This window comes from Myxine glutinosa, chromosome 2 (genome assembly GCF_964187855.1).
Source record: "Myxine glutinosa chromosome 2, kmMyxGlut1.1, whole genome shotgun sequence".
Classification (NCBI taxonomy): Eukaryota; Metazoa; Chordata; class Myxini; order Myxiniformes; family Myxinidae; genus Myxine; species Myxine glutinosa.
The window spans coordinates 114,761,145-114,781,047 of NC_136262.1; the positions used below are offsets into that span (position 1 = coordinate 114,761,145).

General features: G+C 45.2%; 1 protein-coding gene across 1 annotated transcript; it reads left to right on the forward strand.

The window, feature by feature from the left end:
* The first annotated feature begins 2,725 nt into the window (after positions 1–2,725).
* LOC137418237 (glyceraldehyde-3-phosphate dehydrogenase 2-like) lies at positions 2,726–14,867 on the forward strand. Its single transcript, XM_068104252.1, has 11 exons — positions 2,726–2,852; positions 4,023–4,118; positions 4,291–4,387; positions 5,241–5,347; positions 6,890–6,980; positions 7,734–7,852; positions 8,209–8,290; positions 10,981–11,132; positions 12,625–12,787; positions 12,896–12,993; positions 14,570–14,867. The coding sequence occupies exons 2-11, from the start codon at positions 4,090–4,092 to the stop codon at positions 14,640–14,642; spliced, it is 1,011 nt and encodes a 336-aa protein (XP_067960353.1). The 5' UTR covers positions 2,726–2,852; positions 4,023–4,089; the 3' UTR covers positions 14,643–14,867.
* Positions 14,868–19,903: the final 5,036 nt, after the last annotated feature.

Here is a 19,903-nt window from a genome sequence, read left to right on the forward strand (position 1 = left end):
ATATGCATTTTTCAAAGCAAATAATGGTTCCATTGGATTCGTCATGTACAGAAACATACAAAAAGACACCATTCAGGTTTCTGCGTTGACTATTCATAAAGATATGACAATTAACAGATATTTCGAATCGGCCGGCGGCCATTTTGGATTTTTCCACTTTATGGGCTTCTCGGAAAAAATCCTGCTTGGTACTATATCTAAAATCAATTAGTAGGTCCTTAACATCATATATGCCAATTTTGGTGCTTTTACCACAAAACCCACAATCCTTATGGATATTTACACAAATCTGCCCCACTATATAACAAATATCATGAAACATTTACATTTTGTAGTCCATTGTATAATTTAAATAAACATAAATGCAAATTTCGCATGTGGAAAAAGTAAGTACACCCTTGGCTCTAATAGGTGGTATTGCCCCCTTTGGCAGAAACAACCTCAAGTAGGCATTTCTTATAACTGTCTACCAGTCTCTAACATCGACTGGGAGAAATTTTTGCCCACTCCTCCATGCAGAATTCTTTCAGCTGTGCGATGTTTGAGGGGTTTCTTGCATGCACAGCTCGTTTCAAATCCCCCCACAACATCTCGATGGGATTTAGATCCGGGCTTTGACTTGGCCATTCCAGAACCCTCCATTTCTTTCTTTTCAGCCATTCCTTGGTGGAATTACATGGGTTTTTTTAGGGTCATTGTCATGTTTCAAGGTCCACCTTCGGTTGAGCTTCAACTCTCCGACAGATGGCCTCACATTTTCCTCAAGCACCCTCTGGTACAATGAAGAATTCATAGTGGATTCTATGATGGTGAGCTGCCCAGGCCCTGATGCAGCAAAGCTGCCCCAAACCATAATATTTCCAACACCATGCTTTACAGTTGGTATCAGGTTCTTGTGGTCAAATGCTGTCTTTGGTTTTTGCCAAACATGTCTTCTGGTACTGTGGCATGTATGTATGTATGTATGTATGTATGTATGTATGCATGCATGTATTCATGTATGCATGTATGCATGTATGCATGTACGTTCGCTCTACACCCATTGGTTGGACAGCTGACCTGACGCCACCCACAATTGTATCCTGAAATACTTAACCCAAAGTACCCAGAGGACCCAAAACACTCCCTACCCCTCCCGGAAGACCCAAATGACCCCAAGGACCAAAAATACCTCAACGACCCAAAAGACCATGAGGACCCAAAATACCCAGAGGACCTAAAAGACCCAGAGGACCCAAAAGACCCCAAAGTCTCAAAAGACCCCCAGGACCTTAAAAGACCAGAAGACCCAACAGAACCCAAGAGCCTCAAAAGACACAGAGGACCCAAAAGACCTCGAGGACCCAAAACACCCAGATGACCCAAAAGACCCAAAGACCCCAATGACCCAAAATATCCAAAGGACAGAGGACCCAAAAATGATGTAGACCCTGAGGACCCAGAAGACTCAAAGGACCCAGAGGAACCAAAAAACCGAAAATACCCCCGAGGACTTAAAAGACCCCGAGGAACCAAAAGACCCCAAAGACCCAAAGGATTGAGGGAACCTAAAAGAACCCGAGGACCCAAAAGACCCCTTGGAACCAAAAAGAGCCCAAAGACCCAGATGACCCAAAAGACCCCGTGGACCCAAAAGACCACCAGGACGTCAAAAGACCCAGAAGCCATCTAAGGACCTTAAAGAACCTAAGACATTTTAGACCCCTTTTGCCTTTAATTAAGACCCCTAGCTTTTACCTTTAAGACTTTTTCAAAACTTTAGATATTTTATATCGCTTCAGGCCTTCACCCTTTATGTCCATTTAGACCAGCCCCTTAGACCTTAACACCATTTTGACCCCTTACACCCTTTAGTTTAGACCAAGAACTCCCAAATCCATATGTCAATGTAACTACGATTCGAACGTTCCCTTTCGACCTTTAGACCATGTAGACCATTTTAAGGACACACCACACAAACATCTAGACCCTTTCGACCATTTTAAGGACCCACTACACAAACATCTCGATGTTTAGACCATGTAGACCATTTAAGGGCACATCACACAAACATCTAGACCTTTTCGACCATGTCGACCATTTTAAGGGCACACCACACAAACATCTAGACCTTTTCGACCATTTTAAGGAGATACCACACAAACATCTCGACCTTTAGACCATGTAGACCATTTTAAGGGTACACCACACGAACTTCTCGACCTTTAGACCATGTAGACCGTTTTAAGTACCCACTACACAAACATCTCGACCTTTAGACCATTTTAAGTACCCACCACACAAACATATCGATGTTTAGACCATGTAGACCATTTTATGGACCCACCACACAAACATCTCGACCTTCAGACCATGTAGACCATTTTAAGTACCCACCACACAAACATCTCAATGTTTAGACCATGTAGACCATTTTAAGTACCCACCACACAAACATCTCTTGTCTTCTTACAAAACACAGACAATACTTAATTTTTTAGAAGGTGATGCGTAAACTCGACCAACCCAGGGTCAGGTTACCTATAGTAATTATAATAGTTTAAAATACGTTGTTGGTTTATACTTCAAGGTCACGTGATCAGTTCGTATGAAGACCCTCGATATTTGGTCACCTTTGCATTTGTACAACGAACCAGTCACCACATCGCAGGTACTCCATTTCGGAACAATTTTTTAATTGAATACACGACGTGCGCAGATTTGGTAATTTAACACGGCGTGTGCACCGGAGTGACGTAGTGGCCACGTGACACGATCTGCACGCCGTCATTGGTTCCCGCGTGGGGATATCGGCAAGGACAAGGAGCATCCGGAGGGCGGTGGTTGATGAGTGAGCAGGTTGCTTGGTACAGGTGAGGTCGGTCATGGCGACTCTGGATTCCGTGGATTCACCTGGAGATGGGAGCGAAGTGGGAATTCGGAGTTTATAGTTTGAGTGGGAAGATTATATTATATTATTATTATGAAACGTCTGAAGGAAGAACGGGGCTCGTTTCGTCTCGTCGGGACATTGAACATTGTCATTGATCTGATCGATGATTCATTACATATTGGTGTATTTACTGTTAATATATCGATGATATGTTTGAATTATTTGCTTATTTCTAATGGTTTTGTCGTTGTTTTTATCATTTTTCTGTTTGGAAGTTGATGCCGCATTGCGGCGGTTTGGGACAAATTCAAGGACGAAGGAGGAATGAAGAATGAAGGGGTTTGGGATAGAAAGGGAAGAGTGGGAGTGGTGCGGCAATTTGGGTAGGGATACTACATGAGTAGGGGTCTATGGGGGGAGGATTGGTGTGTTGACGGGGGGGGGGGGGGGGGTGGCTTTAGCTTTGGTTGGGAAGGTGGTGGGGTGTTAGCTTGGGTAGGGATGCATGTGTAGGGGTTTGAGGGGGTGTTTGAGGTTTGTGAGGGGGGGGGGGTTGGTGTGTTGGCCTTTGGGGGAGGGAGGGTGTGGGGTGTTAGCTTGGGGGGAGGGTGTGGGGTGTTGGTTTTTGAGGGGGGGGGAGGGTGTGGGGTGTTAGCTTGGAGGGAGGGTGTGGGGTGTTAGCTTGGAGGGAGGGTGTGGGGTGTTAGCTTGGAGGGAGGGTGTGGGGTGTTAGCTTGGGGGGAGGGTGTGGGGTGTTGGCCTTTGGGGGAGGGAGGGTGTGGGGTGTTGGCTTTTGGGGGAGGGAGGGTGTGGGGTATTGGCTTTTGGGGTGGGGGGAGGGTGTAGGGGAGGGGAAGGGTGTAGGGGGGGGGGGGTGTTATCTTTGGTTGGGGAGGTGGTTGAGGGTGGGGTGTTGAGTGGCAAATGTCCCTCTTGTAGTGCCCATCATAAAGGATTATAGCAAGTTGGGGATACCTGGTGATGTGAGCTATGATGGAGGACTATTGAAGGTTTTTAAGAGTCAGACCTCCTGCCCTTTTTGGGAGTCACCTGTGGTGCTATACACCTGTTTGAGCACCATGTAAATGTGTCCCTGATTTGCTCCAATCAGTTTTGTTTATTTAATTTGTTTCCCTCGTACCAATCCCAGAGACTTTGGTTCCATTGTGATTGCCTTGCCTCGCACTTGCTCCTAATCATTCCACGTTTGTGACGACATGGCAGAGTTAAAGGTTGGCATCAATGGGTGAGTCCAACACCGAACGTGCGAGTGAACTCGGTTTTTTAACCTTTACTTTGTTGAAATCGTGAATGAGAATGCAGGATTGTACCTTTGGGTTCGATATGTTATTTAATAAATATTCAGAGCCACTTTACGATGGTTCGTCCGCCCGGCTTTGTCCGCTGTTGTCCTGTAGGTTCGGCAGGATCGGGCGCCTTGTCCTCCGGGCGTGTCTCCTGAAGGGCATAAAGGTCGTGGCCGTCAATGACCCCTTCATCGGCCTGGATTACATGGTAGGCCCATCCCTGATGCAGACCTACATTCCAGAGGAGCGGATGTTTACCTTGTACGCATTGTCATGTGACTTGCTGATCGGTGTGGATGGATCCGTGATGGGGGTAGTGCTGTTTGGGTGTTGCCTAGGGAATACGGTTGTTGCCATAAATTTGACAGGTGTGCCACCCTAGTCCACCACCGTCAAATACGGTTACATTTCGCCAAATGAGTTGTGGCAGGTCGTAAGTCGGGTCCAAAGCACCTGGCTCGAGGTGGTTATGCGCGTCCATTTTTAGACGGGTATTGTCGTGATATTACCTGTTTGTGTTGGTAACGCAATGCGAGTACCTGTTCATCCGTTCACTCTGAGAGCAGATATTGGTGTAAAGAGGTGTTAACCCCAGGTGAGGATTGTAAACACGTGACATGCCATGAAATTAAATCGAATATTTTGAAGTGATCATCCCGCTTACCCTAAAGGGTACTGGCACACAATGGCCTGCTCTTGTCAGAATTTAGATGTTACGTGCAATTGATTCCAAATTTATACCATTTTTGGCTTTCCCACCACAGGTGGACAGAGGTTACGGTTTCGTGTTTGTCTGTGAGGAGGATGTCTCGTAGTTACGGGCAAATTTAGATGAAACTGGACAGGTTGGGTGTGACGCGGACGAATGGATTAGATTTTGGTGAAGATCCGTATGCCGCCCATCAGTGGTATACGAAACGTAAACCGTTCGGCCTGGCGGAGGTATGCGCTCTGCGGTGCGCCGTTCTTGTTTTAACCTTATAAATCGCTTTTTGTGCTTTTTCGGGTTACCTTTTGTGGAATGACCCTCCAGTTGTGCGATGTTTTTAATCCCTCCGCAGGTCTACATGTTCAAATACGATTCCACCCACGGGCGGTTCCCGGGGAAGGTGGAGGCTGAGAACGGGCAGCTGGTCGTCGAGGGTCACCCCATCGCAGTCTTTCAATGGTGAGTGTTACGGGCCAGTTTCCACATCGGTTCGGCCTCCTCTCGCAATAGTGTGCGTGGGTCACGTGATGGGGCCTTGATGTTTTCTATTGCACGGCGGTAATGATGGTGTACGAGCTAACGCGCCATCCCACCATCGTGTGTAATGCGTGCGATCGCATTCCCTTGTATAGTTTGAACCAGGATGCTTTGTTGGAATCTTGAGGTCTCATTGCAGGCCATGCTTGTTTATTCTGGTTTTAATCAACATTTTCACTGTGGGAGGAGGTGTTGCATGGGGTGTGTGGAGGGGGCATGCAATAAATACATCGATTACCAAGGGGCCTACACTATGATGGTTATAAAGACCCGTCACATGCATCTCGTGATATTTTCATTAAAAAAAACAAAAACCCCGCCATCTTTGTAACCCTCACGTGTTGCTGATCTTTCACCTATTGAGAGAATGACGAACTCGCGTGTGCTCTGTTACCTCATCGCTCATTTTTGATTTGTTGGCTACACACCGCATCACTCACTCTTGATCTGTTGTCATCGCTCATTGTTGGAATTTGCTACACACCGCATCACTCACTCTTGATCTGTTGTCATCGCTCATTGTTGGAATTTGCTACACACCGCATCACTCACTCTTGATCTGTTGTCATCGCTCATTGTTGGAATTTGCTACACACCGCATCACTCACTCTTGATCTGTTGTCATCGCTCATTGTTGGAATTTGCTACACACCTCATCACACTCTTGATCTGTTGCTTCATCGCTCATTGTTGGAATTTGCTACACACCACATCACTCACTCTTGATCTGTTGTCATCGCTCATTGTTGGAATTTGCTACACACCTCATCACTTGCTCATCTGTTGCTTCATCGCTCATTGATTGGAATTTGCTTCACACCGCATCACTCACTCTTGATCTGTTGTCATCGCTCATTGTTGGAATTTGCTTCACACCTCATCACTCCCTCATCATTTGCCTCATCGCTCATTGATTGGAATTTCTACACACATCACTCACTCATCTGTTGCCTCGTCACTGATTGCAATTTGCTACACACCATCACTCCCTCACCTGTTGCCTCATTGATTGGAATTTCTACACACATCACTCACTCATCTGTTGCCTCGTCACTGATTGCAATTTGCTACACACCATCACTCCCTCACCTGTTGCCTCATTGATTGCTATTTGCTTCACGCCATCACTCGCTCATTGATTGGAATTTGCTTCACACCTCATCACTCCCTCATCATTTGCCTCATCGCTCATTGATTGGAATTTCTACACACCTCATATCTCCCTCTCGATCTGATTGGATGTGTTTGTAAAATGTAACATCGTTAACTCGAGTAGTGACCGTCTATGTATTTCGCAAGTCCGCAAGAGTCGAGCCAAGCATTTGCTTTCAGACGACGTGAATCGGAATGAGGATTCATTTGGTGAATACAAAATGGCCTTGGCATGCACTCTAACTGCAGAAAGCTTTCATTCACGTGTTTGTACCAGCGAGGCAGACTTAAGTTTATCCACTTGTTCCGCAGCATGAAACCAAGCGAGATCCCTTGGGGAGACGCCGGTGCAAAGTACGTCGTGGAATCCACTGGGGTCTTTCTGACCGTCGAGAAGGCTTCGGTGAGTGGTTTGGCTTCGGTGAGTGGTTTGGCTTCGGTGAGTGGTTTGGCTTCGGTGAGTGGTTTGGCTTCGGTGAGTGGTTTGGCTTCGGTGAGTGGTTTGGCTTCGGTGAGTGGTTTGGCTTCGGTGAGTGGTTTGACTTCGGTGAGTGGTTTGACTTCGGTGAGTGGTTTGGCTTCGGTGAGTGGTTTGGCTTCGGTGAGTGGTTTGGCTCACCTGCTGTTCTCGTCCCTTCGTTGGTCGAGTGATGGATTACACCAGTTGGGGGGGGAATTCTGGGTGCTGCCTCAAGCCCTGGCCTTGCTCGGAGAATGGACGATGCCTAATAATGTGAGATCAAGTGGCGAGTGTGTGCTTCGCAAGCAGAGACTCTGCCTGGTAATCCAAGATACGGTGCAGGGTTAACCAGAATACATAACTGATAGGATGGCTAGTCTGAGAGTTTCCTTGTATGGCAGTGTCTGTTAACCATGTTGTCCATCATACCTTTGGCCTTCATTGATCTTGTATGAAGGACTCCAGTATGAATCCTGATAAAACTTGGCAAGGGGCATCAGCTGTAAGAATGCCTCGGCCTTGTGGCTAAAACGACCACATTTGGAGTTTATTATTTTGAAGGATGATTGATGATGATCCATAAATAAAGGATGGTCCATGACCATCACCTGCAACTGTGAGCACCCCGAGAAGTGAGCGATGTTTCATTGGAAGTGATGCTCGAGCATCCGAGTTAACGTAGCTTTGTGTGCGCAGGCCCATTTGCAGGGTGGCGCCAAGCGGGTGGTCGTCTCCGCACCATCGCCCGATGCATCAATGTTTGTTATGGGCGTCAACGAGGAATCTTACGACCCCGAAACCATGTACATCGTCAGGTGAGTCACAGAATCGTTCATTTCCATTGTCACAATGTCACATGGTATTTGCACCTGTTTGGTTTGTGAATTAATTAGGTAGGTTATTGTGCTCGGATATTCCCTCTGCTAATGGTCAATAACCTGTGCACGCTGGTGCGACCTTTCTATATTCCAGCGTCCCTATGAGTGCTAGTTATTTAATTAATTTTTAGTATTTTGTTTCCTGATGCAACCACCATTTGATGATTCATTGATTTGATTGATATTGATTTTTGATGCAACATGCATTGATGTTTTTGTATTGATTATGCTTGAATTTTTTGACACCTGATGTTACCTCTGACACTTTTTTTTTTTCTTTTTAAAATTTGCAGCAATGCCTCCTGCACTACCAACTGCTTGGCTCCTCTTGCCAAGATCATCAACGACAACTTTGGAATTGTCGAAGGCCTCATGGTAAGAGTGCTGTTTTGACCATAGCGATGTTTCCAAAGATTGTTGAGAATCGTTCCTCGGAGAACGCTTGGATTCGGAAGAGGGTCAGAGAGCGGTATTCAGGATTGCAAAGCAGATAGCGAAAGAGAGGTGTGATGTGATGGGGGTGAGTTGCTTGAAGGATGAAGTGGGACAAATCGTTGTGGACCCAGATGGAATTAAAGGAAGATGGAAAAGATATATGGAAATGCTGTTGAATGCAGAGAATGAATGGGATGGCAACATGGAGAGTAACCCAGTTTTAGGACCGGCAGAGAAGATAACTGAGAAGGAAGTTGAGGAAGCGATAAAAGCAATGAAGAGTAGAAAAGCGGGAGGGCCGACGGGAGTTGTGGGAGATATGTTGAAGGCAGCAGGAAGTTGGGGTGTGAAGAGAATGACAGATCTGTAATCTGGTGGTGAAAGAAGGCCACATTCCAGTGGATTGGGAACTGAGTACCCTTGTCCCTCTATACAAGGGGAAAGGTGACCCTCTGGAGTGTGGCTCGTACCAAGCAATAAAGTTATTGGAGCATGGAATGAAGGTATTGGAAAGGGTGTTGGAGAGGAGGATAAGGAAGAAGGTGAAGATCGACAAAATGCAGTTTGGATTTATGCCAGGAAGAGGAACGACAGACGCGCTCTTTGTGAGGCAATTGCAGGAGAAGTACATGGAGAAGAGGAAGAAGTTGTTTCTTGGGTTTGTTGATCTGGAGAAAGCATTCGATAGGGTTCCACGCAAAGTATTGACATGGGCATTGAGGAAGTTAGAAGTGGAGGAATGGTTGATCAGAGTTGTGATGGCAATGTACAAAAGAGTGCGCACAGCTGTAAGGACGAAGGACGGGAACAGTGGTGAGTTTGAGGTGAAGGTGGGAGTGCATCAGGGGTCGGTACTAAGTCCACTACTATTTGTAGCTGTGATGGAGGTGCTGGCTCGGAACATAAAGGAGGGTTTACCGTGGGAGTTGTTGTATGCAGATGATCTGGTGTTGATTGTGAAAAGTATGGATGGACTGAAAGAAAAGATGAACAAGTGGAAGGAAAGTATGGAGACAAAAGGTCTGAAGGTGAATATAGGAAAGACGAAGGTGATGGCAAGTGGTAAAGCATGTGGTGAGATGGAAAGAACTGGGAAGTGGCCATGTGCTGTGTGCAGGAAGGGTGTCGGAGTGAACTCCATTCAATGTACAATGTGCGCTGAGTGGGTTCATCAAAAATGTAGTGGTCTGAGAGGGTCATTAATGCTTCAGTCACATTTGGCTCGGCGGCCGTAGGGTCTAACAAATCTACGGCCACTAGCAATTATAGGGCGGCCGCAGTATTTCCACGGTCACACAATGTAGCAGTCACATATGTTTTTATTTTTCGGGTAGCTGCACGGGGTATTTAGAAATTGTGGAGACCGAAAACGTGGGGGTGCCGTACAGTCTTTGATTTGATGTCGCATGGTGACCTTAGGGCGTCCCTGCGGCGGCCATAGAATTTTCAAGGCAGACGCAAGGTAGCCTCAAGGTGCCCGCAAGGCGACCGCAGGGGGGCCCTAAGGCGAACGTGCGGCCAGACGGACGGTAACGAGTGGGTATATATACCAGTTCTTTTTCATATGTATAACAGCACTTACAGTTGTCATGGCTATGGCTTGTCGAATTGCTACGGCCAACCTAGAAATGAAAAAAGTTATAACTCCGCGCTATAATTCCACGGCGACCCCTACGGCCTGTAAAAGATAGCCATACGCCCTAGGGCCACCCTGAGGCCACCTCAAACTCTGCGGCCGCCGCACGTTTCTGTCAATTTAGGGGGGGTATGGCCGCCGTATCCTAGCCGTAGAGCAAATGTGACAGGAGTAACTAGTGTGGCAGCTACATTCAAATGTAAGGTGTGCACAGAGGGAGCTGCAGATGGAGGAAATGTTGAGTTGGATCTTGGAGACGGCGTGAAGCTGGAAGGTGTGAAAACATTTTGCTATCTCGGAGACATGCTGAATGGAGAAGGTGGATCAGACTCGGCAACGGTTGCTCGAGTGAGATGTGCATGGAAGAAGTTTCGGGAACTGAGTGGCGTGCTGATGATGAGGGGAGTGTCGTAGAAGCTGAAGGGAAAGGTGTATGCTGCATGTGTGAGAAGTGTTATGATTTATGGGAGCAAGACATGTCATGAATGTAGAGCGAGACATGTCATGAATGTAGAGCAGCAACGAAGGCTGGAAAGGGTGGAAATGCGAATGGTTCGGTGGATGTGCGGAGTGTCGCTGAGAGAGAGGAAGACAAATGATGAATTGCGAAAGATGATGGGAATAGAGCCTGTGATTGATGCTGTGAAGAGGAACAGGTTGAGATGGTTTGGTCATGTGTTGAGGAAGGATGAAAGTGACTGATTGAGAAGAGTGATGGAAATGAATGTAGAAGGAAGTAGAGGACGGGGAAGACCGAGAAAGACTTGGCTAAAGACGGTGGAAGAAGACATGCGGGCAAGGGGGTTAACAAGGGGAGATGCAGAAAATAGGGCAAAATGGAGAAGATTGTCATGGGGACCGCAAGGCTAACCCCGCTCTTGCAGGGAAAATGGCCTTAAAATGCATGTTGTTGTTGTTGTTGATGTTTCCAAAGATTGTCTGCCGTGACCAGAATTCGTGGTCTCGCTCCTAAATTGATGGTTTCCTTCGACAGACCACGATCCATGCTTACACCGCCACCCAGAAGACAGTGGATGGACCAAGCGGTAAAGCTTGGCGGGACGGGCGCTGCGCAGGCCAAAACATCATTCCGGCCTCAACTGGCGCCGCCAAGGCCGTGGGCAAAGTCATCCCAGAACTGAATGGGTCTGTTGAAGACGCTAAGGCTGACAAAGTCCATTTGGTTTTGGGGAAGTGTGATTGGTGGCCTGTGGTTTTGATGAAATCATCTAGTTTGATGACGTGCAATGGAAGTTCTGAATTTAACCGGAAAGCTTGGTTCCTTATCTGCGCCATACTGTCCTGGTTAACTGTTTGTTGTAAACTTCTTTGTTTTGTAAACTCTCTGCATAGCTCGAGCTGCTCACGAGTTTCTTTTTACCTCCCCTTGTATGATTAAATAAGCCGGGTCACCTGATCAAGATCGGGTTGCTTACACTTTAGTTACCTATAAAAAAGATTGATGTTTAAAGCTTAGGAAACATTGACCCGAGAGTGCGCCACGGCAATAATGGGCCAAATGGCCTCATTTCCTTGTTTGACTTCAGATTCTTGATTGTTAGATGCACAAACGCAGCAAATTTCCTTCGGGGGTTGGAGGGGATTTTGAAGATTTTGCTTGTACACCCAGTGTAAGGATGCAAAATGTGGTAATTGGTCAAGTTGTGTAGAATTGTGCACAAGTCAAGGTACACACCTCTCGTGTTATTAAATTATTTATTTTCCTTTGATAATCACCTGGTCCCTGGTGTTGGGCTAGCGGCTAGGGTGCCAGCTTAGGATCCAAGGATCCTGGGTTCGAATCCCGGTCGATCGCTCAATTAACGCCAGGGGGGTTGACTCAGCCTGTCATCCTTCTGAGGTCGGCAAATTGAGTACCAGTACACTGGTAATTCCCTGTTTATCGTAAAAAGGCGACAAACAGGGTTGGCGGCAGGAAGGGCATCTGGCCGTAAAACATTGCTTCAAAAAGGGGACCAAAAAACAACAACAACCACGGTCCCCGAAAAGGCCAACCCCCGCTATGCGGGGAAAAATGGCCTCTAAACGGTGGTTTTTTAATCACCTCTATCTCATGCAGGAACTTGCACATGTATCACCTGTAGTACTAGGATGTAAAGCCTGGTGTTGGCTTAACGGTTAAGGTGGCTGGTTTAATATGTTAGGGTCCTAAGGTTGAGTTCTTGCCGAGCCGTTGAATTAACACCAGGTGGGTTGATTCGGCCTGTCATCCTTCTGAAGTCAGCAACATCCTTACCAGCTTACCATCTTACTAGTGACGGGGGCGTTGCATCAGTGGCACAGCCTCGCTCCCAGCAATGTCACCAGCAGCCACGAGCTCTACGAACTAATAATAATTATTATAAACAAGGATATAAGATAATAATGAACTTTTACCGAAATTCCAAGAATATTTATGCAATCGATGGATTGGCACAGTATATGGGATTTTAACCTGAGATTCCAGCATTTTGTTCTCAAATGGGACAAACCAAAGGCTGGTTCCCTAAATGGCCTAGTTTGAGAATGTTTTGCTTGATTGATCCCGAACCTGCATCATTTGGGAACGGAACCCTTACTTTGGGAATGTATCGACGATCCTGCTCTGCCCCCTACCCCCTTCCCCCATTCACCCCAGAAAGCTGACTGGCATGGCGTTCCGTGTGCCGGTTCCTGACGTGTCTGTCGTAGACCTGACGTGCAGGATCTCTCGCTCCGCCACCTATGATGAAATCAAACGAGTGATGTACGATGCTGCACACGGAGCCATGAATGGCATTCTGGGATACACGGATGAGCAGGTCATTTGGGATGTGGAGTCTAAAGTGTCCGCATTGATTGGTTTGCTGGAATTTCAGTTGCCGATGCTAATTTGATACGGACACTCATTCGCTTGTTCTGCTTGCCAGGTGGTCTCTACGGACTTTGTGAGCAGCACCTTGTCATGCGTATTTGATGCTGGTGCCGGAATTGCCCTGAACGACAACTTCGTCAAGCTTGTTGCCTGGTTTGTCTCGGGGAGGTTAATTGGGCGTGTTGTGGTGGAGGCAAGGAGGGGCGGGGGGATCATCCGCCATTAACATGTTGACTAACAACTCTTATCTTATCAGGTCATCCGCCATTAACACGTTAACTAACAATTCTTATCAGGTCATCCACCATTAACACGTTAACTAACAATTCTCATCAGTCATCCGCCATTAACACGTTTATCTTATCAGGTCATCCACCATTAACACGTTTATCTTATCAGGTCATCCGCCATTAACACGTTTATCATATCAGGTCATCCGCCATTAACACGTTTATCTTATCAGGTCATCCACCATTAGCACGTTTATCTTATCAGGTCATCCATCATTGTAGCCTATCAGGTCATCCACCACCAGGTCATCCACCAGGTCATATATCAGGTCATCCACCACCTGATTTATCATATCAGGTCATCCGCCATTAACACGTTTATCTTATCAGGTCATCCGCCATTAACATGTTTATCATATCGGGTCATCCATCATTGTAGCCTATCAGGTCATCCACCACCAGGTCATCCACCAGGTCATATATCAGGTCATCCACCACCTGATTTATCATATCAGGTCATCCACCATTAACACAGTTTATCTTATCAGGTCATCCGCCATTAACACGTTTATCTTATCAGGTCATCCACCATTAGCACGTTTATCTTATCAGGTCATCCGCCATTAACACGTTTATCATATCAGGTCATCCGCCATTAACACGTTTATCTTATCAGGTCATCCGCCATTAACACGTTTATCTTATCAGGTCATCCGCCATTAACACGTTTATCATATCAGGTCATCCACCATCAACACGTTTATCTTATCAGGTCATCCGCCATTAACACGTTTATCTTATCAGGTCATCCGCCATTAACACGTTTATCTTATCAGGTCATCCACCATTTTCACGTTAACTAACAACTCTTATCGTATACACAACTCTCGTTCGTCAAGCCGAGTATGCATGTGCATGTACTTTATTTTCAGTTTATCTGTGAGCAAATTCAAGTTAATTTCTCATCCATTACTCTGGTAACCCCACGTTATGAGAACTCCTAGCGGGCAGTGGGACAAGATTTTCGATTCCGTATGCCAGGTACGACCTTTCTGGTCGGACTATTTTAGCACCAAATCGACGTTTGTGCTCAGTTAACGTTGTGGTTAACGTTGGTATTGCCCTCGGTTAACGTTGTGGTTAACTTCTTGAAAATTTATCCTGTAATGATGTAAATATGAGGGGGGTGGGGGGGGGGGGGGGGGTTCGACATTCGATCCATTCACACAAACATGGGTGTTTTGAACATGCTTTCGGGTTCCTTGAGCATTACATGTGGTTTGTGAGTTTGGTCCTTTCTACCTGCTTTGCATCCCAAGCTTCACACGTTTACTTTTTGGAAACCTTTGGGGAGATTAGCTGTGACTCCGCATTTTATTGTTTGGCCTTTGTGAAGCGTCGCTCGGCGAGGTGCATCCATCAAACGTGTTCATGTTGCCCTGAATGTGTTAACCAGGTGTCGAGCCAGTCATGTGACGACGCGTGTGATTCCGTTTCAGGTACGATAATGAGTTTGGATACAGCAACCGCGTCGCCGATCTCATGCTCTACATGTGGTCACAGGAGGTTTGAGCCCCGGAGATACCTGTTCGGCCGCTCCTTCCACGAACCCCGCTTTACCCGTCTCTGCTGCTGATGTTGCGTAGTCTCAACCCTAGGGGCTTTGTGTACCTTCTGCACTAGATGCTGCTACCTTTTGGGGGTGTTACCCTGGTTATTTGTGCCTCCCTGCCCGAGAACCTTAAACATTCCGTTTGTTGTGGATCTAATGTATTAAAATGCACACTGGAAACACTCCGACGCCTTTCCTGGATTCATTTACAATTCCTGATTGTTTCCTTGAAACAGTATTCCATCATTTAAGAGGTTTGTGCTGCTGATTACATTTAGACCCTTTTTGGGGGTTTTTTATTTATTTATTTATAATTAATTTTTTTGGAATATCACGATGGCTGAGGTAATGCACACACTGTTCAGCTGTCTGATCTATGTTCAATTCCCGGCCTGACTATAAACTATGATTGGTGCTTCATTATAGCTGGATTTGTTTTAATATTAAATGGTGGATGTTAAAGATCCCACGTGATCTTTCCATGAAGAGCAGGTGAGTTGTGACCAGCATATTGAACCAATTACAAAATTCCTACCCTTATTCCAAGGTGCATTTGGCCCTGCATCGAGTATGGTGTCATTGTCAGTCAGTGGACTGGACATACCTGGCTGCCTTTTATTTTTTTAAATTATTTTGAAGAAGAAGAAACCTGTTTTTAACTAAAGGAATTTTGAACACTAGGGCATGCCCGTACTATATATATATATCTAAAATTATATCCCCCCCCCTCTATTTACATGAAATGGTTTGGTCCATGAAATGTTTTGGTCCATTCGCAACGCCAAACCGAACGGCGAACGCTTTACATGAAATGGTTTGGTCCATGAAATGTTTTGGTCCATTCGCAACGCCAAAGCGAACGGCGAACGGCTTGCGAGTACAGTGACAATCCCCCCCCCCCCCCCCCCCCCTCTATTTACATGAAATGGTTTTAATTAGTTTTAAAACATAGTTTAACGCCAACATAGCGGCAACATAGTTTGCCAACGTGAAATAAATGAATACGCTCTCAAATGTGCCGTCCGAGGCAGAGTGTGTTCGGCACACGCGATCGTTCGCTGCTCTCTGATTGGTTGAATCGTTTTTTGGACATAGCTCGGTAAGTAATTGTCCGATTAATATGAAACCTTGAAAAGGCACATCCTCGGGTCCCCAGCAATATACCTGGCAAGTTAAAAGTATATCGGACCGGTAGTTGTCGAGAAACAGCGGTCGCATACACACACACAGAGATTACTGGAATTATAGATAGATGGCACACTGGCACAGCTTTATATTCCTTGGTTTTGATGAGTGCACAAGGTTGGCATTTCATGTACGAGACTGCTCGGAGCATTAGCTCAAATTGGGAGGTTCGAACTTTGGTCAAATCATGCCAAAGAATTTTAAAATGTTACTTTTTCCTTGTTTGGCAGAGGATTCAAAACGGATAAAGGAGGTTGGCTTCTGTTGAAGTTCCTTGTGATGGAACTTGCATTGTAAAGTGGAAGTACCACGATCTTTAGATTTGGATCTACTGGGACATGTAAAGTTTGAGGTCTTGACCTTTGTTCCTGTTGTGGTGTGAGGGCTGTTCTTCTGCCTCTGCCAAGAAGTCACCGGAGGCGTTATGTTTTCAAGTTATCCGTCCATGATGGATTTTCGTTGCCACGATAACTTGAGAACAGCTGAAGGGATCCGAGTCAAACTTGGCGCAGGTGTGTATAATGAGGTAAAGATGAACCGGTTCGATTTTGGGGTCCAATGTCAGATATCCCGTCAGGTAAAAATCTTGTTACCGACCTAACTTCTGAACCAGTCATGGGATTTTCACCAAACTTATTATAAATTATGATGCAAAGATGAACCGATTATATTTTGGGGTCAAGAGATCAAAGGTCATGGTAAGTAAAAATGATGTTGCCGCACTAACTTGTGAACAAATGACTTGTGAACCAGTCATGGGATTTTCACCAAACTTATTATAAATTATGATGCAAAGATGAACCGATTATATTTTGGGGTCAAGAGATCAAAGGTCATGGTAAGTAAAAATGATGTTGCCGCACTAACTTGTGAACAAATGATGTTCCATCATTTCTCCCAATGTTCCATCATTTGTTCACAAGTTAGTGCGGCAACATCATTTTTACTTACCATGACCTTTGATCTCTTGACCCCAAAATATAATCGGTTCATCTTTGCATCATAATTTATAATAAGTTTGGTGAAAATCCCATGACTGGTTCACAAGTCATTTGTTCACAAGTTAGTGCGGCAACATCATTTTTACTTACCAAATGAACAAATTTGTTCACTTACAAATGAACAAATTATAACAAACTTGTTATAATTATATATTATGATCCAAAGATGAACTGATTGGATTATGGCATCAACAGGTCGGAGGTCATGTCAGGTAAAAATATGAACTTGTGACCAGCTGAAGGGATTTAAATCAAATTTGGTACAGGTATGTATCATGATGTAATAATGTGGGTGGAGACATATTGTCTGTCATGACGTCGAAGAGTCGTTCTAGTTTTTATTAGTTTTTTTTTTGTGTCTAAGTGGCTCCACACAGTTGGGTCAGTTCATGTGAAGAACCTCCAGGGTGTCTACTGTCCAATTAAAACCCGACCTTTACTTTTCTTTACAAAACAAATTTCCTCTTACCTTTAAAAAAAAAATTTTGGGGACCTTTCTAAGCTCGTGTTGCACCTTTTTGTTTGAACACTTCACCAAATGGCGACTTGTGAAACCTCCAGGCTCGGCCTACAGGTGCTCGGCCTCAGCATGCACGGTGGGCTTTCATCCACAGGTGAGAGAAAGGATTTGCAATCTAATGGTCGGTTGTGATTGCAACACTAACCTATAATTATAGGTTGATTATAATCAACGGTCCTCACCTGACCTTTTTAAGGGACACATATTCTGACATCACAAGTGGCAAAATAAGGTGACAGGTGCGTTTCAGGAAATGATCCTCGGAGAAAGAAAACTCACTCCAGTCTTTCCCATCCTGTTTCGATTTCACCTGAGGGGACCATAGGTTTGGATATCTCGGTTATGGATTTGGGCAAAGTCATCCCATAACTGAATGGGTCTGTTGAAGACGCCAAGGCTGACAAAGTCCATTTGGTTTTGGGGAAGTGTGATTGGTGGTCTGTGGTTTTGATGAAATAATCTAGTTTGATGACGTGCAATGGAACTTGTGAATTAACCGGAAAGCTTGGTTCCTTATCTGCGCCATACTGTCCTGGTTAACTGTTTGTTGTGTAAACCTCTTCGTTTGTTTTGTAAACTCTGCATCGCGAGAGCGCCTCACGTGTTTCTGTTTCTATACAATGTATACATTATTTACTTTACTTTGATAAATCACCTGGGCTAAGGGATTTGCGTGTCATAGAGCAGCTTGCACATGTTGTACAAGGATATCGAGGGATATTGATGAACTTTTATCAAAATTCCAAGGATATTTCTGAAATGGATGGATCGGCACAGTATATGTGATTTTTATTTATTTATTTTGTATACAAAATCGAGGTTCGTGTAAGAGCTAGCGCATTAAACACACAGCACGTAAAACACCAAAAACATAAGCGGACACAAGACATAACTAGCTGGTATTCATTGAATACTTACTCTGCGCAACTTGGTGTGAGCCAACTCTTCTGTTTTTGAACATTTTTTTTTTCTTTGATCAAATATGGCTGCCAGACCACGTGAGCAATGACATCATAAATTTATATTCGCTAATATAGTTGTTGCATAGATCACGCTCTATACATTTCAAACTGATCAGACGAAGTGCTGTCCATGTCAAATTATGACTAATTATGGCGCAAATTCCAAAAGGACATTTTAGTGGACTGACATGCGGAACAGATCTGTGAAGTTTCCTCTCGATTGGATCACAAATGAGGGAGGGGCTCGGTTTTAAAGGTTCATGCTTAAAAACGTCATAACTCTGAAACCATGTGACGCATGACGTCATGCTCGCTGACTTTTGTGTTCGTCATGGGTATGCGATTCTGCCTGCAAAGTTTGGCCTCGATCTGTTCAGCCGTTGCAGAGAAAAAGGGGTTTTCGTGTTGTCACGAAAAACAATATGGCGCCCGAACCACGTGACCTGTGACGTCATAATTACCATTAAAATATTCCACAGACCGAGTCCCCCCTGTGGTGAAAACTTGATCTCAATCCGTCCAATTATTGCAGAGAAATTGTTTTTTTAAAGGAAATTAAAACTTAAAATGGCACTGAGTTAAGGATCATCAGAATTATCAGAATTACCAAAGTTCAAAGTGCCATAACTTTGTCAAAAATGATCGAAACGTCGTGAAGTTCGAACTTGATCTGTAACTTATCATGAGGAAACCATGTGCCAAGTTTGAAACCATTAGCATTAAGAGTTTAGAAAAAAAAGTCCGGAAAACTGTTCTTTGCGTGACGGACTGACGGACTGACGGACTGACGGACGGAGGGACGGCGTGCAAACCTATCTATAGACCCCTCCGGTGTACACCGGTAGGGGACTAAAAATACTTTAAGACCAACCTCGTTCCCCAGGCCCTGGTTATCTTCAACGAAAATCGTCACCAAACACCAGAACCAATGAGATTGGAGCATTTGAAAAAATATTTCAAAAAAGCTTATTACGCGTTTCGGAGGCTGAAAACGGCGTCAAATCTATCTATAATTCCAGTAATCTCTGTGTGTTTGTTTGTTTGTACGTTTGTACGTTTGTTTGTCTGTGACCGCTGTTTCTCGACAACCACGGGTCCGATATACTTGAAACTTGCCAGGTATATTGCTGGGGACCCGAGGATGTGCCTTTTCAAGGTTTCATATTAATCGGACAATTACTTACCGAGCTATGGCGATTTAGCCGTTGGCCGTTCGCTTTGGCGTTGCGAATGGACCAAACCATTGCATGTAAATAGAGGGGGGGGGTTCTGTGGTCGTTGCGAATGGACCAAACCATTCATGTAAATAGAGGGGGGGGGGGGTTCTGTGGTCGTTACTGCCACGTGGTTTCAAAGTTTTTTTTTGTTGTTGTTGTTTGCACGCATGTTTTTTTGCACCCACGTACGGGCACGCCCTAGGATGTTTACACACACACACCCCTACACAAATTTTTTTTTTTTTATTTTTTTGGCAAGGAACGGGCACCCACGTACGGGCACGTCCTAGCTTATATATAGTACGGGCATGCCCTAGTATTCTAAAATCGACGAAG

Excerpts from the sequence above, each read along its gene's own strand:
- LOC137418237 (XM_068104252.1), top strand. The coding sequence starts at position 4,090 with ATGGCAGAGTTAAAGGTTGGCATCAATGG. Across the intron at positions 4,119-4,290 it reads TTAAAGGTTGGCATCAATGG|GTTCGGCAGGATCGGGCGCC; the intron begins GTGAGTCCAACA and ends GTTGTCCTGTAG. Across the intron at positions 5,348-6,889 it reads CCCATCGCAGTCTTTCAATG|CATGAAACCAAGCGAGATCC; the intron begins GTGAGTGTTACG and ends CTTGTTCCGCAG.